The sequence below is a fragment of the Tachyglossus aculeatus genome, chromosome 15 (assembly GCF_015852505.1).
Source record: "Tachyglossus aculeatus isolate mTacAcu1 chromosome 15, mTacAcu1.pri, whole genome shotgun sequence".
NCBI classification, from domain to species: domain Eukaryota; kingdom Metazoa; phylum Chordata; class Mammalia; order Monotremata; family Tachyglossidae; genus Tachyglossus; species Tachyglossus aculeatus.
The window spans coordinates 25,303,680-25,328,789 of NC_052080.1; the positions used below are offsets into that span (position 1 = coordinate 25,303,680).

General features: G+C 52.6%; 1 protein-coding gene and 1 non-coding gene across 3 annotated transcripts in view; both read right to left on the reverse strand.

Moving 5' to 3' along the window:
• The window catches only part of HLF (HLF transcription factor, PAR bZIP family member), a 33,166-nt gene extending 16,446 nt beyond the window's left edge, over positions 1–16,720 (reverse strand). For both annotated transcript variants that reach the window (XM_038757490.1, XM_038757489.1), the window contains exons 1-2: positions 16,541–16,720; positions 12,649–13,017 (exon numbers count right to left, since the gene is read on the reverse strand). In XM_038757490.1, the coding sequence (XP_038613418.1) occupies positions 12,649–13,017; positions 16,541–16,655 (484 nt within the window). In that variant the 5' untranslated portion in view covers positions 16,656–16,720. The remainder of the gene's footprint in view (positions 1–12,648; positions 13,018–16,540) is intronic.
• On the reverse strand, positions 1,388–1,459 carry TRNAA-UGC. The gene has a single exon. It is a non-coding gene; the product is annotated as a tRNA-Ala (tRNA).
• Positions 16,721–25,110: the final 8,390 nt, after the last annotated feature.

Below are 25,110 nucleotides of genomic sequence, written 5' to 3' on the forward strand. Positions count from 1 at the left end.
CCCTGAGTGAGTCAGACGATTGCAACCTTCCTCCACCCCCGCCGAGCTCATGAAAATATCGGGCCCCAACGAGACTGGCGGCGGGCGCCTCCTTCACCTGCCAGGATCCCAGCTCTCCACCTGCGTGTCCAGAATTTGGCCAGAGACAGTCTCAGGATGGAGGGGGCTCTGAGCCCTCCCCCCAAATCCACCCCACTAAGGAAGCAGCGTGGCGTAGTAGATGGGGCGCCGGCCGGCGAGTCAGAAGGTCGTGGGTTCTAATCCCGGCTTGTCCGGTTGTCTGCTGGGTGACCTTGGGCAAATCTCTCTGCTTCAGTTACCTCATTTGAAAAATGGGGATTAAGGCTGTTAGCCCCAGGTGGGACAGGGACTGTGTTCTAGTTGATTATACTGTATCTACCCCAGCACATATTTTAAAGTGCCTGGCACATAGTAAGTGCTTAAAAAGTACCATAATTATTGTTATGTCTTCACATTACTTCCCCAGATAAACCAAAGGCATCTGAGTCTGCAGAGATTGCAATCCGCTTGTCAGCTCCTTGAGGGCAGGGAGAAACAGGGCGGGCACGTGGATAGAGCCTGGGCTTGGGAGTCATCTTGGATTCGAATCCACTGTCTGTCTGCTGTGTGACCTTGGGCAAGTCACTTAACTTCTCTGAGGCTCAGTTACCTCATCTGTAAAATAGGGATTAAGACTGTGAGTCCTACCTGAGACAGTGATCGGGTCAAACCGTATCTGGTTATATCCACCCCATCCCTTAGTACAGTGCCTGGCACATAGTAAGCACATAACAAATAATTATTTGTATGTCTCCTAGCTCTGCTGTCCTCTCCCAGGAGCTTAGTATGGTGTTCGGTACACACGGGACTGTCGACTCCATGAGGGCAGGGATCGAATCTATTAACTCTATTGGATTGTCCTCTTCCAAGCGCCTAGTATGGTGCTCTGCACATAGCAGACTGTAAGCTCCAAGGGGGCATGGATCATGTCCTAATTTTGCTGTTCGCTCCCAAGTGCCTAATACAGTGCTATGCACTGTCAGCTCCAAGAAGGCGGGGATCATTCATTCAGTCGCATTTATTGAGCACTTACTGTGTGCAGAGCACTGTACTAAGCGCTTGAAAATAATGACGATGACATTTATTAAGCACTTACTATGTGCAAAGCACTGTTCTAAGCGCTGGGGAAGTTACAAGGTGATCAGGTTGTCCCACGGGGGGCTCACAGTCTTCATCCCCATTTTCCAGATGAGGTAACTGGGGCGTAGAGAAGTTAAGTGACTTACCCAAAGTCACACCTGACAGTTGGGGGAGCTGGGATTTGAACCCGTGACCTCCGACTCCAAAGCCCGTGCTCTTTCCACTGAGCCACGCTGAAGCCTAAAAGTGGAGGTGTCGGGGATCGAACCTGGGGCCTCATACATGCAAAGCATGCGCTCTACCACTGAGCTACATCCCCTGGCCTTCTAACTCTGTTGGACGCTCCCAAGCGCTCAGTATAGTGCTTGGCCCATAGCAAGTGCCCACAGATTGGTCTATTCTCACTCGTCTTTGGAGCTCCCGGAGCATCCAGTTCAGAGACCCCACTGGGTCAGTACAAGGGACTGAGCCCGGACCTCCCGGTGGCCACCATCACATGGAGCTACAATTTTTTGTGCCGTTCGTTCCCAAGGAGAATTACAGCAGGGAGCCGGGCTGGGGGCCAAGCTTCCATTTCCACTCAGATCCCCTCAGCCTCCGGCGGGGCATCCCCGGAGCCATGGGTATAAGCCATCCAACTCCCCACCCCTGGGGGTCCAAGGGATCCCCAGAGGGTGGGCAGGGAGTCCAAAGACCCCCTGGGCCCGGACTCCATCCTCCTCCCTTCTGGCCGGAATGCGCACACCCCACGGCTGGGACAACAGGGACCCGGGATAAATTTAGACCGAGGTAGACTCCACACATCAAAACCAAGGCTGTGAAAGCCTTGAGCCAACCAGATAAAACAGCTTTGTTCTCAAGGAAAAGCAGCCCACAACAATCTACAGAAGTCTCCTCCGCTGGCCCAGCTCCAGCTCCTGGAGGAAGGAACTTCGGCAGCATTCTCAGAATAGCGGGAACTGGGCAAATGATCCAACGAGCCCCTTCCTCTTGTTTGCTCTGACTTTTTCACTTGATTTTGCTTTGGTCTTTCTCCACCTCCTCCTTGTCCTCCTCCTTCCGCCGGGAGCCTCAAGATAAAGTCACTGGCGAAACGGGTCATTCCACAGCAGCCCATTTGGGAGGATAATAGCAAAGTTTCCCCCTTTGATTTCAGGAGGTATCTGGCCTAGGCTGTCTCATACGTGGAAGTGAAGCCGGAGCCCATTGTGAGCACTCTCAATTAGGTCCTGGGTGCCGGAAAACTAAAATTTTGTTAGCAAAGATTTAACTTTCCTCAGTGGAACAGAAATGGCTCCCAGTTTGGTGAGGAGACGTGACTCGGACTGCCCTCACGGCTGCCTCCAACAATCTCCTGATATTTGAGAAAGTCTAAGCAACTAGGAGAGCACATTCGTCAATCCATCAGAAGTATTTACTGAGCACCCGCTGTGTGAGCACTTAGTACAGTGCTCTGCACACAGTAAGCGCTCAATAAATATGATTGATTGATTGTGAGACACTCTACTAAGCACAAGTGGGGGAGTACCACAGAGTTAGACGTGATCCCTAACCTCCAGGAGCTTAGAGTCTACTCTGTGCAGAGCACTGTACTGAGCACTTGGGAAAGCATATTAGATTTAGTAACTATAATCCCTTTTCCCCACGCAATCAATGAGTCAATGAGCATCCTGGGTGCCTACCAACTTCCTCTGCTAGATCGGAAACTCCTTGAGGGCAGGGGCTGTGTGTTTTCTGTTAATAATAATGACGGTGATATTTGTTAAGTGTTTCCCATGTGCCAAGCCCTGTGCTGAGTGCTGGGGTAGATACCAGTTAATGAGATCAGAGTCCCTTTCCCACCTGGGACTCACAGATTAAGGAGGTGGGAGAACAGATATTAAAGCCCCATTTTACAGTTGAGAAAACCGGGGCACAGAGAAGTTAAACCACTTGCCCGAGGTCATAAAGCGGTAAGTGGGAAGTGGTAGAGCTGGGATTAGAACCCAGATCCACTGACTCTCAGGCCAGCCCTCTTTCCCCTAGGCCATGCTGCTTCTCGCCTTCTGTCCCCATCGCTTCAGGCCTCAGCACTCAGCAAGCATCTAATCGATACCCCCGATTGACTGATTCTGTCCTGACTGATGCCTCAGTTTCCCGAGCTCACCCTGTGCCAGTCCCCAAGTCCTGTACCCGCCGGACCTGACCCGGGAAGGAGAGATCTCTCACTCCGGCACCATCCCTTCCACAGGTGGAGATCGGGTCTGGGGGAAGACTGTCCTTTTCCACCCCTGAAGTGGTTTCTAGGTAAGAGTTTCTGCCTCCTCGTTACCAGACCATTTGGGCTGCAGTCCCCACAGAGTTCGCCCACCCACCCACCACCTCGCGAAGGGAAATGCAGAGATCTGACCAGGCATGAGAAATGCATGCCGGAAAGGAAAGCGGCATGGCCTAGTGGATAGAGCTCGGGAATCAGAAGGACCTGGGTTCTAACCCCGGCTCCGCCACTTGTCTGCTTTGTGACCTTGGGCAAGTCACCTCACTTCTCTGGGCCTCAGTTTCCTCATTTGTAAAACGGGGATGAAGACTGAGACCCATGTGGGACCGAGACTGTGCTTAGAACAGTGCTTGACACCTAGTAAGTGCTTAGTACAGTGACACATAGTAAGTGCTTAACAAATATGACCATCATTATTATAATTATTGGCGCTGAAGCGAGCCAGCCCCAAACAGCAGCCTGTCCCCACACGGGCTATGCCAACCCCCACTTCAGGTGGCCGCGTCTTGAACGGCTTTAGGCGACACACCCGTGTTCGTGCCCGCCTGCCCCGCGCTTCCTTGGGATCCCCGCCAGAAAGCTCTCCATTTTTAATCCTCTGGGGAGCAGAGTCAGAGAGGGTGAAGTCCCACAACTAAATGAATCCCTTTCTCAGCTCTCCCTCTCGGTTCTTCCAGATCTGCCCCCGTATGTTTTCCCCTTTCTCCTATTAGCCTTCCTTTGCTTTCCAAATGCTTTACGTTGGGCGGGGGGCCTCCGCCCAGGAGCTAGGAAGCCCCTTAATCTCCTTCTCGGCATCTCCCCTCGTCGGCAGAGAGCTAGCAGGCTCTGGATTTAGAAACCGACAATAGGAGGGGTAGAAGGAGGATGGCAGCGTACATACGCACCAAAAAACACACGCACAGAGGCACCCTGTCAGTAGTCATTAAGGGATAACTGGTAAACCCCGATTTTCTTCTCGATTTTCAGGTGGACCAAAGGACTTTAAAATGATGGTGGTTGAAGCAACTGTTAATGGCCGAAGGGTTCCCTGAAGCCTGAGCTTCTCTTCGGAAGGGTATACCACCCGCTGGCCGGTAGAAACCTGCCCACTGAGATGGTGTATCGCTTCCCTTCATGTTGGCTGGAGTCTGGTCCACCCTGTCCATCTCCCTTCCAGGAACCCCACAGTGAGTTAAGCTCATCTGCCTGCTTTCATCAGAGGCACAAACAGCCCGTGGCGGTGGTGGCGGTGAGGACGGTGATCATGACGTCATGATCAGGATGGCGAATTGCATCTTCAGGAATGTAGATTCTTGGATTTTTTGGGTGGTAATTTATCCTGTTTTCCTGAGCACCCACTGGGTGTGAATAATTGTATTGAATGCCCATTGAAGCGGCGGGCAATGCCCTGTACTGAGCACCCACTGTGTGCGATGCACTATTTTGAGGGCCGCTTTCACGGACAGAGCGGGGGGAGGACAGATTGAGGTTCCCCCTGCAGCTGGTCAAGCCGGGCCCTGTCCCCACCGGCATTCCATCAGGAAGCTCCAGCCAGGCAGTGAGGTTTCTAATCTCTGCTTCCCATCCACATCTGGACTGGGCAGTCAAGGATTCAGAGGGCTGTCCCTGCTAAACTCCTTATTTCTGCCAATCCGTTTATGCAATGGTGTTCCTAGTACACTCTGTCCCTGATGAGATGCCTGGGGAAGTGCACCCTGCTCTCACTGGCTTGCTTGCGGGTTCACCTGGGGTGATTATCCGCCCAGCCCCGAGGGTGGCCGAGAACCCCAGTTCCAGGGAAACTTCCTCAATGGAGAGCACACGTGGCCGGGAGATGGGAGAAACCTGGGTTCGAGCCCCTGCTCCACCACTGGCCTGTCGTGTGACCTTGAGCAAGTCAATTAACCTCTCTGGGCCTCAGCTTCCTCATCTGTAAAATGGGGATAAAACAAATGCGAGTCCCTTGTAGGACGGGGATTGGGCCTGCACTTTGTTTAACCCACAGAAAGAGCCTCAGTAAATATTATTATCATTATTATTAAGAAAACAAAACCAAAGCAAAACGTGCCGATTTAACAATAATGATTATAATTATAATAGTGGTATTTGTTAAGTGCTTACTATGTGCTTCCAGGCACTGAACTAAGCACTGAGGTGGATACAAGCAAATCCAGTTGGACGCAGTCCCTGTCCCATGTCGGGATGGCAGTCTCAATCCCCATTTTACAGTTGAGGTAACTGAGGCACAGAGAAGCGAAATGACTCATCCACGGTCACGGCGGACAAGGGTCAGAGTTGGGATTAGAACCCGGGTCCTTCTGACACCCGGGCCCATGCTCTATCCACTAGGTCTTATTGCTTTCCATACGTATACAATATTTATGGCAGCTACTGCAGTGTCCAGCTCTTTGCTGGACAGCCTGGCTTCCCCCAGGGGCACCCCGCCTACGACTGCAGAAGGGAGGAGGGCAAGGGGGGGTTTGTGTGTTTTGGGGGAGCGGACATCAATGGCAACCCAAAAGACCCTGGTTAAGGAGAGCTTGCGATGACAGTGAACTGTTTAACAATGGCTTTTCTGGCTCATGAGTCGCTGTCAAAACCTCAACAGTAATTTATCGCTTTCAATCACATAATGAGTGCAGAGTGGCGGTTGTTGCTCATCTGAAATCAAGGCCCCTTCCTGGTTGCTGTGGATCACCGACCTTTGGAGGAGTCAGAGCAGAAGGGGGGCAGGAGGAGCCCTGGGAGAGCCCCATTTTCACACTCTGGCTCCTCAAGCTAGGCAGATTATAGGCGCTTAACAAATACCAGTGTGATTATTCTGTCGATGGGTGAGTGCCTGGTCTGGGAGCTTTTGAAACACCCTCGGTAGAAGAGAAGAGGTGCGGCAGGGTTGGGGGGGTACCCACGAGTCTTACTGCCCGAAACCCCTCCACCAGGGGTGGGAAGTACCACCTCCTTGTTGCCAACCAGTACCGAGAGTTGGTGGCGGAGGGGAGTGGGGCTGGTGGGCATCTCTACTTTGTTGCCCGGAATCAATCAATCAACTGATTGCATTTATTGAGCACTTACTGCACTGTACTAAAAAGTTGGGAGAGGACAATGTAACAGAGTTGCTAGACATGTTCCCTGCCCATAGCGAACGAGAGGTCAGCTCCCCACCGGCCCTGTCCAGTGACTCTCCCATGAGCGTTAAGGGCTCTCAGCACGTGATCTTCCTTCCTTCCCCTTCCTTCCTCTCCTCCTCGTCCCCCTCTCCATCCCCACCTTCTTACCTCCTTCCCTTCCCGACAGCACCTGTATATATGTATATATGTTTGTACATATTTATTACTCTATTTATTTATTTATTTTACTTGTACATATCTATTCTATTTATTTTATTTTGTTAGTACGTTTGGTTTTGTTCTCTGTCTCCCCCTTTTAGACTGTGAGCCCACTGTTCGGTAGGGACTGTCTCTACATGCTGCCAATTTGTACCTCCCAAGCGCTTAGTACAGTGCTCTGCACATAGTAAGCGCTCAATAAATACGATTGATGATGATGATGATGATCTTGCCTGAATCCTGCACAGGCTGATTTATCCTACTGAGGTGGCAGGCTGTAGGGGGAGGGGGGGGGGATTATGGCCAGGTTGATCGATGTGAGAATTTAGAATGAGGTTCTCAGAGTGACTGAGGGGTTACCAAACGGGGATAGCCAAGGACTACTTGCAGGCTTCCCCGACCTGCAAACCAGCTGGAACTCACATTCCCAACAAATTTTGTCCTCTCTCTCCCGTCTTCCTACCCTTCCTCCCCATTCCCCTCCCCTCCTCTCCTCCTCTGCTCCTTGCCTCCAGCCAATACGGTTCCTACTGTCTCAGCACCGGCTAGGCAGACGGGGCTTTGAAATCGACTCTCTGATTTCTCTGACCTCACGGGCGAAGAACTGAGGTCCCAAAGACTTAGCTGTGGCCACAGGACATGGATGGAGCTGGAAATAGATTTAGATTTCCAGCCCGGGGCTCTCCAGAAAATGAGACACAGAGAGGGAGAGACGGAGGAGGAGGAGGAGAAATGGAGACAGACAGACAGTGAGACATGTCCCTGGGGAGGGGGGTGGAGAGAGAAAGAGAGAGAGTTGTAGGGAGCCCAGCACCCCAGGGCAAAGAAGGGGCCCATCAGCGGTTGCTGGGGATGGAGGACTGGTTCACCAGATTGCAGGGGTGAGTTGTCAGCCCCTGGAGGGTCCCAGCCCTGTGCTAACACTTGGGAGCATTTCTAAGTGACTGCCAGGAACAGTGAGCTTGGGAAATTGGGGGAGATAGGGGAAGGGGTTGAAGAGGTAGAGACAGAAGGAGAAAGGGAGGACATTGTAGGGTCCATGGCTGCTGCTGTGCCAGGGAGATTTGGGGGCACTTCCCCTGCCCCTTCCTTACTACCAGCGCCAGGTTTTGAAAAGGGCCAGGACTTTTAGACTGTGAGCCCACTGTTGGGTAGGGACTGTCTCTATATGTTGCCAACTTGTACTTCCCAAGCGCTTAGTACAGTGCTCTGCACAAAGTAAGTGCTCAATAAATACGACTGATGATGATGAAGACTAGGCCGCTCTGACTTTGCATCATCTCACAGAGGTTTGTTCATTTCTGAGCCACCCTGGCTAGGATGGAAAATGGGGATTAAGACTGTGAGCCCCCCGTGGGACAACCTCAGCACCTTGTAACCTCTCCAGCACTTAGAACAGTGCTTTGCACATAGTAAGCACTTAATAAATGCCATCATTATTATCATGATTATTATCTGAGGTAGGGACCAGAGGGCCATGGGAGGAGAGCCGGGGAAGCTCCCATCTTCACCCGATCCCTCCGCTGAGACCGGCTCGGTCTGGGCCCATCTCCCGGATGTTAGCCGGACACGGCCTGAGGGCCAAAGGATACTGAAAACTGTACTGAGTGATTGGGAGAGGACAGCAGAGTTAGTAGAAACGATCCCTGACCTCAAGGAGCTGATTTAGTCTGCAGAGCACTGTACTGAGCACTTGGGAGAGATAAGCTTTAAGAAGAATATAGTAGTGATTCCTGTCCTAAACGAGCTAGCAGTCTACTGTGTGCAGAGCACCGCACTAAAGGCCATTTGTTGAGGAAACTTGACCCCGAGTGTGGGCTGGGTTGGGGCCAGGGCCTTCCCTTCATTGCCAACTCCCTTTCTTTTACTGCCCAAGACCCCCTGGGCAGCTCCGAACGCACCCGAGATAGCACTACGGATTCACTTCCTTTCTTCCAGGAGGGCAGGACTGGCATCAGGACCCACAAGGGGCAAAGAATAGAATCCCTGAGCCGAGTGAAAGCTCTGGGCAATTATTATTATTATTGTTTTTATCATCATCATCATTATTATTGTTAATAATAATAATAATAGCATTTATTAAGCACTTACTATGTGCAAAGCACTGTTCTAAGCACTGGGGAGGTTACAAGGTGATCAGGTTGTCCCACGGGCGGTTCACAGTCTCAGATGAGGTACTGAGGCCCAGAGAAGTTAAGTGACCTGCCCAAAGTCACACAGCTGGCAAATGGCAGAGCGGGGATTTGAATCCATGACCTCTGACTCCAAAGCCCGGGCTCTTTCCACTGGGCCACACTGCTTCTTTATTAATGATAATAATGCTCCCTTTATTCAACTCCCTTCCCAGCCCCACAGCACTACGTACTACGTACCTAACTGTAATTTATTTATTTATTGTCGGTCTCCCCTCTAGACTGTAAACTCGTCGGCAGGGAATGCGTTTGTCTATTGTTATATTGTACTCTGCTAGGTGCTTAGTACAGTGCTCTGGACACAGTAAGCATTCAATAAACATGACTGGATGAACGAATGAATGAATGAATAATGATAACCACGGTGATGATGGTGTGCTTACTATGTGCCAAGCACTGTGGTCAGTACACAATCATCAGATTGGACATGGTTCCTTGCCTGTGCAGGGCTCACAATCTGTCTAAACCCTATTTTTCAGATGAGGACACTGAGGCTCAGGGGGGATAAGTCATTTGCCCAAAGTCACACAGCAGGCAACTAGAACTGGAACGAGAACCCGGGTCTCCTCTCTCCCAGGCCCAGGCTCTTTCCACCAGGCCACACGGCCTTCTCTGCAGGTCATTATTTCAGAACTTTTTGTTTTTGAATGGTATTTCTTAAGCTCTTACTATGTGCCCGGCACTGTACTAAGCGCTGGGGTAGATATGGGCGAGCGCGCTTGCACAGACGAGAGGGGCCGGACCGAGGCCACCGCCTCCTCCGCGCCACCCACCCTGCCGCCGGCTTTTGAGAAGCAGCGTGGCTCAGTGGAAAGAGCCCGGGCTTCGGAGTCACGGGTCACGGGTTCAAATTCCGGCCCTGCCAACTGTCAGCTGCGTGACTTTTATTTGTACATATTTATTCTATTTACTTTATTTTGTAAATATGTTTTGTTCTCTGCCTCCCCCTTCTAGACTGTGAGCCCGCTGTTGGATAGGGACCGTCTCTATACGTTGCCAGCTTGGACTTCCCAAGTGCTTAGTACAGTGCTCTGCACACAGTAAGTGCTCAATAAATACGATTGAATGAATGAATGAATACAAGCTAATTAAGTCAGACACAGTCCATGTCCCATGTGGGGCTCACAGTATTAATCCCCCACTTGGAGATGAGGTAACCGAGGCACAGGGGAAGTGAAATGACTTGCCCAAGGTCACACAGCAGACAAGTAGTGGGGCGGAATTTGAACCCAGGTCCTTATAACTTCCAGACCCTTGCTCTATTCACTAGGCCGTGCTACTTCTCAACTAAAGCACAAGCGCTCTGCACAAGTAAGGACTCAATAAATACAAATGGATTGATAAATCTAGGGTGACCCTGCTTCACTGAAGCAGGCTGAGAGCTTTGAAAGTCATTTCCCAAGCGGCACTGGGTAGTCTTCATCCACTCTCCTCCAGCTATCTTTCTTTCCCACTCTACTTAGTGGGGATCCAAGCCACCAAATATATTCAGTGTCTAAATCCACACCCTTGTATTTAGCGCAGTACCATGCTTGGCACATGCAGATCCTCAGTAATCACCACCACCACAACTAGCAATCCGCCTCCCCATTGCGAAACGGCTCAAGGACTCCTTCAGAACGATCTCTCAGAATCTCTTCCAGGAAGGCGCTGGTCCCTGGGTTAAGCGTTTGGAATTTGCCACTCGGAAATCCATTTTCCTCGGCAATTTGCAACGTTTTCCACGGCAGCTTTGAAACAGCGGCGCTGTTTTGATCGAGGGAAATATTCGATCCGGTCTCTTTTTCTTGAGATGCAACAACAGTGGATTTGCAGTGAGGAAAGGAGAAATAAGAGTATTTCATTTGGGAATTGATGCTTATTCTAGAAGAAGGCAGTCCCTCACAGGATAGTCCAGAAGCACTCTAGATGGGTATAGGATGAGCAGAATGTCCAATACCTTGAGTGCAGTGGCTGTGGAGGGAGGTGAGAAGCTGGGGGACGGAATGGGCAAGGAGAAGACGGAATGAGGAATATGTCTGTGTGGGCAGGATGTTCCACCCAATCGCAAGGAGACCAGGAGCGGCTGGAGAAGGTGAGAGTGAGAGAGAAGGAGGGACTGATCCCTAACCCTGAATAGCCAAGAGCTCCGGTGGCAGGTGAGAGGCTGTCTTCCCTTCGGAGAACTTGCGATGGGGAAAGAGAGGGATTCCACCTCTGGTTTTCCCACAGGAATAAATACCAGGCCGGGGTTCAAGGGGTGAGGCACAGACCACCTTCGGGAGAGGCCAGCGAGATGCCAAACTCAGTTGGAATAGCTCCTTGAGGACAGGGATGTGTCTCCCAACTCTACTGTACTCTCGGAAGAGCTTAACACAGCGCTCTGCCCACGGGAGGTGCTCAGTACATACCGATGAAGTGGAAAGTCACAAGGGAGCGAGATGGTTTTCTTCCCTGTCAGAACTAGGGTGGCGAGGTGGCTTTTTCCCGTTAACAACTTGGATGGAAACGCATCCCCAGAAAATCCTGAGGGATGGGGTCTGAGGCTTTAAAAACTAGGGAGCAAAACAGCTAGGCAACAGGTTGCTTTCTTTGTTTTCGGGCGAGGAATCTGGCAGGGGGATAGGTTACAAGGAAAGGCAGAACACCAACTAGGAAATGAGATCTGTATTCTAATCCAAGGGCTGCCACTGGCCTATTACATGTCCTTGGGCAAGTCGCCTCTCTGGGCCTCAGTTTCTTCATCTGTGAAAAGGCGGATGAGCTACCCAATCTCCCTACTTCTGAGAGTGTAAGCCCCGTGCAGATAGGGACAGTGCATGATCTAATTATTTTATATGTACTCCAGTGCTTACCCAGTGCTTGGTACCTACACCGTAATGAAAACCACGGAGCTTGACTTGGGAGGGTGAGGATCAGAGACTCTCCATCCCAAGGCTACTTGATGACGGGCCTTTCTCTCCTCCCTGGCTTGTCCCGCTCCCTCTCTTTGGCTGCGCGGTCTGCCAACCCTTTTTCCAAACCCCAGGCCAGCTCTCCCCATCCTGCCCCAATCAGCAGCCCCACTTGGCTGACTGTATTAACAAATAGGCGACTGAAGCGTCCAACACCAGGGTTGCTACAGGGGCACCGGAATGCCATCTGGACACCTTCCTCGGCAAAGCCGTGCGGCCTTTGGAGGAACTGGGGCCAGAGTGCTGAAAAATGTGGGCAGGGAACCCGTGGAGGGTCCAGGGAGATGCTATCACCCCAGCCCCTGCCTTTTCCAGAGGTTCCGGTGGGGAGATTCAGCCCCATCGGGGAAGCCCACACCGGGCCAGGTCAGTGGGGTGGGCCTCCCGCTTAGCCCGAGCCCACTGTTGGGTAGGGACTGTCTCTATATGTTGTACTTGTACTTCCCAAGCGCTTAGTACAGTGCTCTGCACACAGTAAGCGCTCAATAAATACGATTGATTGATTGATTCCTGTCATGTCTGACCACCCCAAAGATCCATCACCCCATCACTCCAGCCCAAACCACCCGGTGCCCCCTGGGGAATTTGGGCATGTGATGATAACGGTATCGGTTAAGCGCTTATTATGTGCCAGACACCGTACTAAGTGCTAAGGCACAACATGGAGATCACTTCCCCACCCGCTCATCCAGACGGTGGGGGGTGGGAGGAATCTGGGATAAGGGAGGATCGCTCTCTGGCCGGCCCAGGGTGGGTCGTCGGATTGTCCCCTCGCCCCCCGGGGCGGAAGGGGGTGCCAGGGCGGGCCCCAGAGGTACCTGGTCGTCCGGGGCCCGGCAGGCAGCCGTGGGTGGTCCCGAGGCCGGCGGGGTGCAGGGCCGCGTTGGCGCGGCCGCTCGCGTCCACGACGGAGGGTCCCTGCTGGTGGGCCGCAGGTGGGGGCGCGTGGTCGTGCGGGGCGGGGCTCGGGGGGATGCCGTTTTCGGACAGGAACTCCTCCAGGTCCATGTACTCCAGCTGGAAGGTGTCTCCGTCGTACGGGAGGGTCTTATCCCAGAGGGTCGGGCCCAGGAAGGCGGACTGGGGCACCGCGGGACCCCCGCTGCCCCCTCCGCCCCCGCAACCGCCCCCGCCTCCACCGTCGTCGTCGTCCAGCTTCTTCTCCTTGTCCTTGTCTTTCCCGAACGCTGTGGGCGGGAGCACAGAGCACGCGGCCACCATTACTTCTTTTCACGCTCTCTCCCCGGCCCAACCCTATCCCCTCCCTCCCTCACCCTCAGTGAGCCAGGCGGTCGGTCAATCGTATTTATTGAGTGCTTACTTTGCGCAGAACACTGTACTAAGCGGTTGGGAGAGGACACTCTACAATCTTGACTCTGCATCCCTCGCTCACGCTTTTTCCCCTCTGCCAGCACCCCCCTCCTTCCCCCTCCATCGACGCTCTCCCCGGTCAGTCAGTGGTATTTATTGAGTACTTATCGAGTGCAGAGCACTGTACTAAGCCCTTGGGAGAGATAACAGACACATTCCCTGACCAGAGTGAGCTTAGAGTCTAGAGGGGAGACAGATGTGAATACAAATCAATCAATCAATCAATCAATCAATCAATCGTATTTATTGAGCGCTTACTATGTGCAGAGCACTGTACTAAGCGCTTGGGAAGTACAAATTGGCAACACATAGAGACGGTCCCTACCCAACAGTGGGCTCACAGTCTAAAAGGGGGAGACAGAGAACAGAACCAAACATACCAACAAAATAAAATAAATAGGATAGAAATGTACAAGTAAAATAAATAAATAAATAAATAAATAAATAAATAGAGTAATAAATATGTACTATTGTATGTATATGTATAAATAAATAAAATTACAGATATGTACCTAGGTGCTGCGGGGCTGGGGAGGGGAAATGAACAAAGGGAGCAAGAAGGGAGTGGGAGAAGAGGAAAGGAAGGCTTAGTCAGGGAAGGCCTCTTGGAGGAGATGTCCCTTTGATACGGTTGTGATATGGGATATCAAGCGCTTAGTACAGTGCTCTGCACACTGTAAGCGCTCAATAAATACGATTGATTGATTGATAAGTGATTTGCCCATTTTCACAGAGCAGGCAACGGGAGTTGGGACTAGAACCCCGGTCTCCCGCCCTACCAGCCCCGAGCTCTTTCCATCAGGCCAAACGGCCTCTCCCCTCGGGCCGTTATTTCGGGCAAAGCCACCTTGAAACCCCGCTTCTGGCAGCCAGCCTTCCCCGACGAATTGCCGGCATCCCACAGCATGGTGCAGTGCACAGAGCCCAGGGCTGAGTGTCAGAAGGTCAGGGGTACAAATCCCGGCTCTTGTCCGCTGTGTGACTTTGGGCAAATCACTTCACTTCTCTGTGCTTCCGTTACCTCATCTGTCAAATGGGGATTGAGGTTGTTAGTCTTCTAGATTGTGAGCCCACTGTTGGGACCGTCTCTATATGTTGCCAACTTGGACTTCCCAAGCGCTTAGTACAGTGCTCTGCACACAGTAAGTGCTCAATAAATACGATGGAATGAATGAATGAGTCCCACGTGGGACAGGGACTGTGTCCCACTCAATTTGCTTGTTCAGAGTTTAGTACAGTGCCTGGCACATAGTAACCACTTAACAGATCATCATCATCATCATCAATCGCATTTATTGAGCGCTTACTATGTGCAGAGCACTGTACTAGGTGCTTGGGAAGTACAAATTGGCAACATATAGAGACAGTCCCTACCCAACATTGGGCTCACAGTCTAAAAGGGGGAGACAGAGAACAAAACCAAACATACTAACAAAATAAAATAAATAGAATAGATATGTACAAGTTAAATAAACAGATGCCCGAATTGTACTCTCCAAGCGCTTACTAGAGTGCTCCGCGCACAGTAAGCGTTCGATAAGTACGACTGACTGACTGAATGAATGAATCATCACCGCCATCACAGACCCTGTCGACTGTCGCTAGCATTCACGGCCTTTTTATCCCTACCTTTAGCAATTTGTGAATCGGTTAATTCACTTATACATTCAGTTCTTGATTCTAATTCCACTATCTGAAAACGCTTTTGTCTGCCTCTCCTGGCAGAGCAGGAGCTCTTGGTGGGAAGGGATTGCACCTGGCTCTTCTGTGGTATTTCCCCAAACGCTCAGTACAGTGCACTGTACCCAGTAGATGCTCAGTCAATGCTATTACTGCTAGTGCTTCCCCCAAACCCTGTCTGGCAGCTGACCAAGAGGAAATAATTCAGCCTGGAAAAAATTCGGCAAGCGTGAGGGGGTCCGCCTTCATCAATCGATAGATGTCACGTACTGAACACCTACTTGGGGCAGACCACTGTACTGAGCGCTTGGGACAGTTCAGCAGAGTGGGTAGGCAAGATCCCTGCCCTCGAGGAAGCAGCGTGGCCTAGTGGAAAGAGCACGGGCTCGGGAGTCAGAAGGGCCTGGGTTCTAATCCTGACTCTGCCACTTGTCTGCTGTGCGATCTTGGGCAAGTCACTTCACTTCTCTGGGCCTAATTGACCTCATCTGAAAAATGGGGATTAAGACTGTGAGCCCCATGTGGGACGTGGACTGCGTCCAACCCGATTACCCCAGTGCTTAGTACAGTGCGTGGCATATAGTAAGCGCTTAACCAATACCATTAGAAAAGGGAGCTTGCAAACCAGCAAGGAGTGGGAGGGAGGAGAAGACAGACAAATACATTTCAACTACGTTTCTGTAAAATGGGGATTAAGATTGTGAGCCCCACGTGGGACAACCTGATCCCCTTGTATCCCCCCGGCGCTTAGAACAGTGCTTTGCACACAGTAAGCGCTTAACAACTACCATCGTTATTATTATTTCGGGCTTTTGCTTTGGTAACGAGTTACTGATCTTATTAGCCCAGGGGGCTTCGAGAGCAGCCGGAGGCCAGAGGGAAAGGAAAGGAAAGGAAAGGGCTGGTTCTGTGGGGCGAGGAGAACACCCCGAGTTCCCCCAGCTCTGGGCTTCCAGCCGCCGGATGGCTGGAATTCCCCCAAAATTGATTTTCTCTCCGGAAGAATATTTCCAGGCTCTTGGAGGAACCTGTCACGGGGCGACTGCGTTTTCTGCCAACGTGCCCGGGGCAGGGCAGATGGGGCGAGACAAACTTGGGGTGGACGAGAAGGCACGGGCGCACGCTGCTCTGAAGACACTGCGCACACTGCGAAAGGCGGATTGGGGGTGCGGGGGAGTGGGGAGACAGGGGGTAAGGGGGGGTGTGGGGTGGTGAGGATGGAGGGGTAGGGGGTTATCTGGCTTGGGCCTAGTGATGTGAGACCCTCTTGGGGTAGAGGGGCAGGGGGTTATCTGCCTTGGGCCTAGTGACGTGAGACCCTCTTGGGGTAGAGGGGCAGGGGGTGGACAGGTGGGCCAGATCCCCAGCGGAAAAAGGGCACGGTTGAGGGGTGCGCTCTCGTCTCTCCCCATCCCGCACCCCAACTCCACCCATGGCCACAGCTCCCCAAGGAGAAGGAGGAGAAGGAGGTGGCACTGTGTGCCAGTGCGGGGCCGCCCGCGACTCTCGGGGTGTCGCCCCTCCCGGGGCCCAGGGGGCTTAAGGGGGCACCCCGGGGATGGATCCCGGGGGGCAGGGGAGCGTGGTGCCAATCCGACCGGTTTGAGGGGGGACGACGACGACGCCACACGACCTTAGGCGGCGGCGGGCGGCTCTCACCGTCTTCATGGTGCAGCGGCAGCTTCAGGGGGTTCTCCAGCAGGGACTTGAGGACCCCGTAGCTGGGGGGGACGAAGGTGGGGTTCAGGGGCAGCGGCCTGGCCATCTTCTCCATGGGGCGGGCCGGGGCGATGGGCCACCCCGCCCTCCGGGGCCCGCGGGGGGCCGCACCGGGGGCGCACCGGGGGCCCCTCGGGGTCCGCAGGGGGGCGCACCAGGGTCCGCAGGGGGTCCGCAGGGGGGGCGCAGCAGGGACCTCTCGGGGTCCGCAGGGGGTCCGCAGGGGGGCGCACCGGGGTCCGGCCGGAGTCCGCAGGGGGGCGCCCCGGGGTCGTCAGAGGGTCCTCAGGGGGTCCGCAGGGGGGCGCACCGGGGCCCCTCGGGGTCCGCAGGGGGGCGCACCGGGGTCCGCAGCAGGGACCTCCCGGGGTCCGCAGGGGGTCCGCAGGGGGGCGCACCGGGGTCCGGCCGGAGTCCGCAGGGGGGCGCCCCGGGGTCGTCAGAGGGTCCTCAGGGGGTCCGCAGGGGGGCGCACCGAGGTCCGGCCGGAGTCCGCAGGGGGGCGCACCTTGGTCCGCAGGGGATCCGCAGGGGGGCGCACCGGGGTCCGCAGGGGATCGGCAGGGGGGCGCCCCGGGGTCCGCAGGGGATCGGCAGGGGGGCGCCCCGGGGTCCGCAGAGGGTCCGCAGGGGGGCGCACCGGGGACCTCCCGGGGTCCGCAGGGGGGCGCACCGTGGTCCGGCCGGAGTCCGCAGGGGGGCGCCCCGGGATCCCCAGGGGGTCCGCAGGGGGGGCGCGCCCCGGGGTCCGCAGGGGGTCCGCAGGGAGGCGCACCGGGGTCCGCAGGGGGTCCGCAGGGGGGCGCCCCGAGGTCCGGCCGGAGTCCGCAGGGGGGCGCCCCGGGGTCCGCAGGGGGTCCGCAGGGGGGCGCACCGGCGTCCGCAGAGTGTCCTCAGGGGGTCCGCAGGGGGGCGCCCCGGGGTCCGCAGAGGGTCCGCAGGGGGGCGCCCCGAGGTGCGGCCGGAGTCCGCAGGGGGGCGCCCCGGGCTCCCCAGGGGGTGGGCAGGGGGTGGGCAGGGGGTCCGGCCGGGCGGTCCTGCTCAGCCACCCGCAGGCAGCCTCGACTGTGGCCCCCTGGAGCCGTGGGGCCCCCCCTTCTCCTCCATGTGCGGCCCCCCCCCGCCCCCGGCAGAGCCTGACGTCAGGCTCCGCCCCCGGCCCGCCCCCCCCCCCGCCGCAATCCTCGGTTGCCGTCGCCGCCCGCGCAGCGTTTCGCACCTGCTCTCCCCCTTCTAGACTGGGAGCCCACTGCTGGGTAGGGACCGTCTCTATCTGTTGCCAACTTGGACTTCCCAAGCGCTTAGTCCAGTGCTCTGCACACAGTAAGCGCTCAGTAAATTAGAGAAGCAGCGTGGCTCAGTGGAAAGAGGCCGGGCTTTGGAGTCGGAGGTCATGGGTTCAAATCCCAGCTCTGCCGATTGTCAGCTGTGTGACTTTGGGCAAGTCACTTCACTTCTCTGGGCCTCAGTTATCTCTGTAAAATGGGGATTAAGACTGTGAGCCCCCCGTGGGACAACCTGATCACCTTGGAACCTCCCCAGCGCTTAGAACAGTGCTTTGCACATAGTAAGCGCTTAATAAATGCCATCATTATTATAATAAAGACGATTGATTGCTCCCCCTCATCCCCATCCTCTCCAGTGCTTGGCACCTAGGAAGCGCTTAACAAACGCCACCGGTATTGTCAGCTCTGTGACTTTGGGCAGGTCACTCCACTTCTCTGGGCCTCAGTGACCTCATCTGGAGAATGGGGATTAAGACTGTGAGCCCCTGTGAGACAACCTCATCACCTTGGATCCTCCCAAGCGTTTACAACAGTGCTTTGCACACAGTGAACGCTTAAATGCCATTTAAAAAAAGGCCCAAATGCCTCCATTATTATTATCACGGCATCTGTTAAGCGCTTACTAGGTGCCAAGCACTGTCCTAAGCGCTGGGGCGAGGGGGGGGGGGGGGGATACAAGTCCCACGTGGGGCTCACTGTCTTCATAGAGAAGCAGCGTGGCTCGGTGGAAAGAGCCCCGGCTTTGGAGTCAGAGGTCGTGAGTTCGAATCCCGACTCCGCCACTTGTCAGCTGTGTGACTTTGGGTGAGTCACTCCACTTCTCTGGGCCTCAGTGACCTCATCTGGAAAATGGGGATGAAGACTGTGAGCCCCTGTGGGACAACCTCATCACCTTGGATCCTCCCAAGCGCTTACAGCAGTGCTTTGCACACAGTAAGCGCTTAAATGCCATTTAAAAAAAAAACAACCAAAGGCCACCATTATTATTATCACAGCATCTGTTAAGCGCTTACTAGGTGCCAAGCACTGTCCTAAGCGCTGGGGCGGGGGGTTACAAGTCCCACGTGGGGCTCACTGTCTTCATAGAGAAGCAGCGTGGCTCGGTGGAAAGAGCCCCGGCTTTGGAGTCAGAGGTCGTGGGTTCGAATCCTGACTGCCGATTGTCAGCTGTGTGACTTAGGGCTAGTCATTTCACTTCTCTGGGCCTCAGCTACCTCATCTGGAAAATGGGGATTAAGAGTGTGAGCCCCACGTGGGACAATCTGATCACCTTGTAACCACCCCAGCGCTTAGAACAGTGCTTTGCACATAGTAAGTGCTTAATAAATGCCATTATTTTTATTATTATTCATCCCCATTTGACAGATGAGGTGACTGAGGCCCAGAGAAGTGAAGTGCCTTGCCCAAAGTCACCCTGCTGACAAGTGACAGAGTCGGGATTAGAACCCACGACCTCTGGCTCCCAAGCCCGGGCTCTTGCCACTGAGCCGCTGCTTCGTGGCTCATAAATAATAATAATGATGGTATTTGTTAAGCGCTCATTATGTGCGACACACTGTTCTAAGCGCTGGGGGGGATACGTGATGATCAGGTTGTCCCACGGGGGGGCTCCACAGTCTTCATTCCCATTTTACAGATGAGGGAACTGAGGCCCAGAGAAGTGAAGTGACTTGCCCAAAGTCACCCCGCTGACAAGTGGCGGAGTCGAGACTAGAACCCATGATCTCTGGCTCCCAAGCCTGGGCTCTTTCCACTGAGCCACATCATCATCATCATCATCATCATGATGAGCGTGGGCTTTGGAGTCAGAGGTCATGGGTTCAAATCCCAGCTCTGCCATTTGTCAGCTGTGTGACTTTGGGCAAGTCACTTAACTTCTCTGGGCCTCAGCTACCTCATCTGTAAAATGGGGATTAAGACTGGGAGCCCCCCGTGGGACAACCTGATCACCTTGTAACCTCCCCAGCGCTTAGAACAGGGCTTTGCACATAGTAAGCGCTTAATAAATGCCATTATTATTATTATTATTATTATTATCATCATCATCATCATCATCATGGTGTTGGTTCAGTGCTTACTAGGGGCCAGGCACTGTACTAAACTCTGGGGTGGAGACAAGCATTCATTCAATCGTATTTATTGAGCGCTTTTACTATGTGCAGAGCCCTGGACTAAGCGCTTGGAAAGCAAATCCAATAGAGAAGCAGCATGGCTCAGCGGAAAGAGCCCGGGCTTGGGAGCCAGAGGTCGTGGGTTCTAATCCCGACTCCGCCAACTGTCAGCTGTGTGACTTTGGGCAAGTCTCTTAATAATAATAATAATAATGATAGCATTTATTAAGCGCTTACTAGGTGCAAAGCACTGTTCTAAGCACTGGGGCTGCTACAAGGTGATCAGGTTGTCCCACGGGGGGCTCACGGTCTTCATCCCCATTTGACAGATGAGGTCACTGAGGCCCAGAGAAGTTAAGTGACTTGCCCAAGGTCACACAACAGACACGTGGCGGAGCTGGGATTCGAACCCATGACCTCTGACTTCTCTGGGCCTCAGTTCCCTCACCTGGAAAATGGGGATGAAGACTGTGAACCCCCCGTGGAACTGCTCTGCACATAGTAAGCGCTCAATAAATACGATTGATGATGACAACTTGATCACTTCGTATCCCCCCCACCCAGCGCTTTGAACAGTGTTTTGCACATAGTAAGCACTTAACAAATGCCACCATTATTATTATTATTTATTAAATCGGGTTGGACACAGTCCCTGTCCCACCTAGGGCTCACGGTCTCAATCTCCCTGCCGTTTAGAGGTGGAGCGTATAATAATAGTAATCATTATTTCCACTGAGCAGCGTGGCTCAGTGGAAAGAGCCCGGGCTTTGGAGTCAGAGGTCATGGGTTCAAGTCCCAGCTCTGCCAATTGTCAGCTGTGTGACTTTGGGCAAGTCACTTCACTTCTCTGGGCCTCAGGTACCTCATCTGGAAAATGGGGATTAAGACTGTGAGCCTGATTACCTTGTAACCTCCCCAGCGCTTAGAACAGTGCTTTGCACATAGTAAGCACTTAATAAATGCCATTATTATTATTGTGGTTTTGGTTAAGTGTTTGCTATGTGCCAGGCACTGTACTAAGCGTCGGGGTGGAGACAAGCAAATCGGGTTGGACACAGTCCCCGTCCCACCTAGGGCTCACAGTCTCAATCCCCGTTCCGTTTAGTGGTGGAGCCCATCATCACCATAATAATAATGGTATTGGTTAAGTGCTTACTATGTGCCGGGCACTGTACTAAGCGCTGGGGTGGATACAACCAAGTCGGGTCGAACACAGTCCCTGTCCCACATGGGGGTCCCAGTCTCGATCCCCATTTTCCAGATGAGGGAACTGAGGCACAGAGAAGTAAAGCACAGCGGAGCAGTGTGGCTCATTGGAAAGAGCCCGGGCTTTGGAGGCAGAGGTCATGAGTTCAAATCCCGGCTTTGCCAATTGTCAGCCGTGTGACTTTGGGCAAGTCACTTCACTTCTCTGGGCCCCAGTTCCCTCATCTGTAAAATGGGGATGAAGACTGTGAGCCCCACCGTGGGACAACCTTATCAACTTGTAACCTCCCCAGTGCTTAGAACAGTGCTTTGCACATAGTAAGCGCTTAATAAATGCCATTATTATTATTATTATTAAAGCAACTTGCCCCAGGTCACACAGCAGGCAGGTGGCAGAGCCGGAATTAGAACCCATGACCTTCTGACTCACAGGTACGTGCTCTAACCGCTGCGCCATCCAACTTCCATGCACATAGGGCAGGGGGTGTAGAGTCGAAGGGATGGGCACTGGGGCTGTTGATTCCTGTATTGGATGCCTATAATAATCATAATGATAGCATTAATTAAGCGCTTACTATGTGCTTTCTAGACTGTGAGCCCACTGTTGGGTAGGGACTGTCTCTATATGTTGCCAACTTGTACTTCCCAAGCACTTAGTACAGTGCTCTGCACACAGTAAGCGCTCAATAAATACGACTGAATGAATGAATGTGCAAAGCACTGTTCTAAACGCCGGGGAGGTTGCAAGGTGATCAGATTGTCCCACGGGGGGCTCACAGTCTTCATCCCCATTTTCCAGACGAGGGAACTGAGGCCCAGAGAAGTGAGGCGACTCGCCCAAAGTCACGCAGCTGACGATTGGCGGAGCTGGGATTTGAACCCGGGACCTCTGACTAAAAAGCCCGGGCTCCTTCCACTGGGCCACGCTGCTTCTCTTATTGGGTGCTTTCTTTCATTCATTCAATCGTATTTATTGAGCGCTTACTGTATGCAGAGCGCTGTACTAAGCGCTTGGGAAGTACAAGTTGGCAACATATAGAGACGGTCCCTACCCAACAGTGGGCTCACAGTCTATAAGGGGGAGATAGAGAACAAAACATATTAACAAAATAAAATAAATAGAATAAATATGTACAAATTCAATAAATAATTGGGTGCTTATTGGGTACGCCGCTGTGCTGAGCACCTGCTGTTGGCAGACTGCTGTGCTGGACGCCCATTGTGCGCAGGCCACTGTTCTGGGCAGTGCAGATTCCCGTACTAGATGCCTAACGTGTGCAGAGGGTTATTTCTTCTGAGTGTCTATTGTGTGCCAATCTGTATGTCTATACAGATATCTCTATACAATCTCTACATATTATATATATAATATATATATATCTCTATACAATCAATATGTATATAAGTTTGTACATATTTGTTACTCTATTTATTTATTTACTTATTTTACTTGTACCTATCTATTCTATTTATTTTATTTTGTTAGTATGTTTGGTTTTGTTCTCTGTCTCCCACTTCTAGACTGTGAGCCCACTGTTGGGTAGGGACTGTCTCTCTATGTTGCCAACTTGGACTTCCCAAGTGCTTAGTACAGTGCTCTGCACACAGTAAGCGCTCAATAAATACGATTGATGGATTGGGAGAGGGCCACAGGTTCCGTTCCTGCCCCCAAGGAGCTTACAGTCAACGGGCGGAGACGGGCAGACAGGATTTAGTTACCGCGGGAGCAGGGGAAAATATGGAGAAGAGGGAATATGCCAGCTTGAGACACCCAAAACACTCCAAAGTGCTGAGGGTGGGTGTCGTTGTGTTAGTGTTAAGTGTGCCTCTTGGATTTAACTTCTCTGTGCCTCAGTTACCTCATCTGTAAAATGGGGATGAAGACTGTTAGCCCCACATAGGGCAACCTGATCGCCTTGTATCCTCCCCAGAAACTTAGAACATTGCTTTGCAGATAGTAAGTGCTTAGCAAGCCATTATTATTATTATCTTCTAGACTGGGCAAGTCCCTTAAGTTCTCCGTGACCCGGTTACCGCATCTGTAAAATGGGGATTATGGGACTGTGTCCAACCTGATTAACTTGTATTAACTCTCTCTCTGTGTGTGTCTCTGCCTCTCTGTCTCTGTTTCTCTGCCTCTGTTTCCCTGTTTGTCTCTGTTTCTCTTTCTGTCTCTGCCTGTCTCTCTCTCTGTCTATGTCTGCTTCTCTGCCCTCTCTCTCTCTCCATTTCTCTATTTCTTCCTCTTTCTCTGTCTCTGTCTGTTTCTCTGCCCCCTCTGTTTCTCTCTCTCTCTCTTTCTCCTTTTCTCTATTTCTTCCTCTCTTTCTCCATCTCTGTCTGTTTCTCTCCCTCTCTCTCTCTCCATTTCTCTATTTCTTCCCCTCTTTCTCTGTCTCTGTTTCTCTGCCCCCTCTCTGTTTCTCTGCCCCCTCTCTGTTTCTCTCTCTCTCTCTCCATTTCTCTATTTCTTCCTCTCTTTCTCCGTCTCTCTCTGTTTCTCTGCCCCCTCTCTGTTTCTCTCTCTCTCTTTCTCCTTTTCTCTATTTCTTCCTCTCTTTCTCCATCTCTGTCTGTTTCTCTGCCCCCTCTCTGTTTCTCTCCCCCTCTCTCTCCATTTTTCTATTTCTTCCCCTCTTTCTCTGTCTCTTTCTCTGCCCCCTCTCTGTTTCTCTCTCTCTCTCTCTCCATTTCTCTATTTCTTCCTCTCTTTCTCCGTCTCTGTCTGTTTCTTTGCCCCCTCTCTGTTTCTCTCTCTCTCTCTTTCTCCTTTTCTCTATTTCTTCCTCTCTTTCTCCATCTCTGTCTGTTTCTCTGCCCCCTCTCTGTTTCTCTCCCCCTCTCTCTCCATTTCTCTATTTCTTCCCCTCTTTCTCTGTCTCTGTTTCTCTGCCCCCTCTCTGTTTCTCTCTCTCTCTCTCTCTCTCCATTTCTCTATTTCTTCCCCTCTTTCTCCATCTCTGTCTGTTTCTCTGCCCCCTCTCTGTTTCTCTCCCTCTCTCTCTCCATTTCTCTATTTCTTCCTCTCTTTCTCTGTCTCTGTCTGTTTCTCTGCCCCCTCTCTGTTTCTCTCTCCATTTCTATTTATTTTCTTTTGTTAATATGTTTGGTTTCGTTCCCTGTCTCCCCCTTCTAGACTGTGAGCCCACTGTTGGGTAGGGACAAGTCTGCTGTGTGACCTTGGGCAAGTCACTTCACTTCTCCGAGCCTCAGTTACCTCATCTGTAAAAATGGGGATTAAGACTGTGTGCCCTACGTGGGACAACTTGATCACGTTGTATCCCCCCAGCGCTTAGAACAGTGCTTTGCACATAGTAAGCGCTTAACAAATGCCATCATTTGTTAGAGAAGCAGCATGGCTCAGTGGAAAGAGCACGGGCTTTGGAGTCAGAGGGCGTGGGTTCAAATCCTGGCTCTGCCAATTGTCAGCTGTGCGACTTTGGGCAAGTCACTTAACTTCTCTGTGCCTCAGTTCCCTCATCTGCAAAATGGGGATTGACTGTGAGCCCCACATGGGACAACCCGATCACCTTGTATCCCCCCCCCCAGCGCATAGAACAGTGCTTTGCACATAGTAAGCGCTTAACAAGTACCATCATCATCATCATCATTATTATTATTAGGGACCGTCTCTATATGTTGCCAACCTGGACTTCCCAAGCGCTTAGTACAGTGCTCAGCACACAGTAAGCGCTCAATAAATACGATTGATTGATTGATTGATTGATTGATTGACTGGCAGTGTGGACCCGAGCAGAGGAGGACTGAGAATCAGCGTGGCTTGGCGCATACAACACAGGCCTGAGAGTCAGAAGGACCTGAGTTCTAATCCTGGTCCTGTCACTTTGCTGCGTGATCTGGGGCAAGTCGCTTCACCTCTCCGTGCCCCAGTCTGTAAAATAAGAAT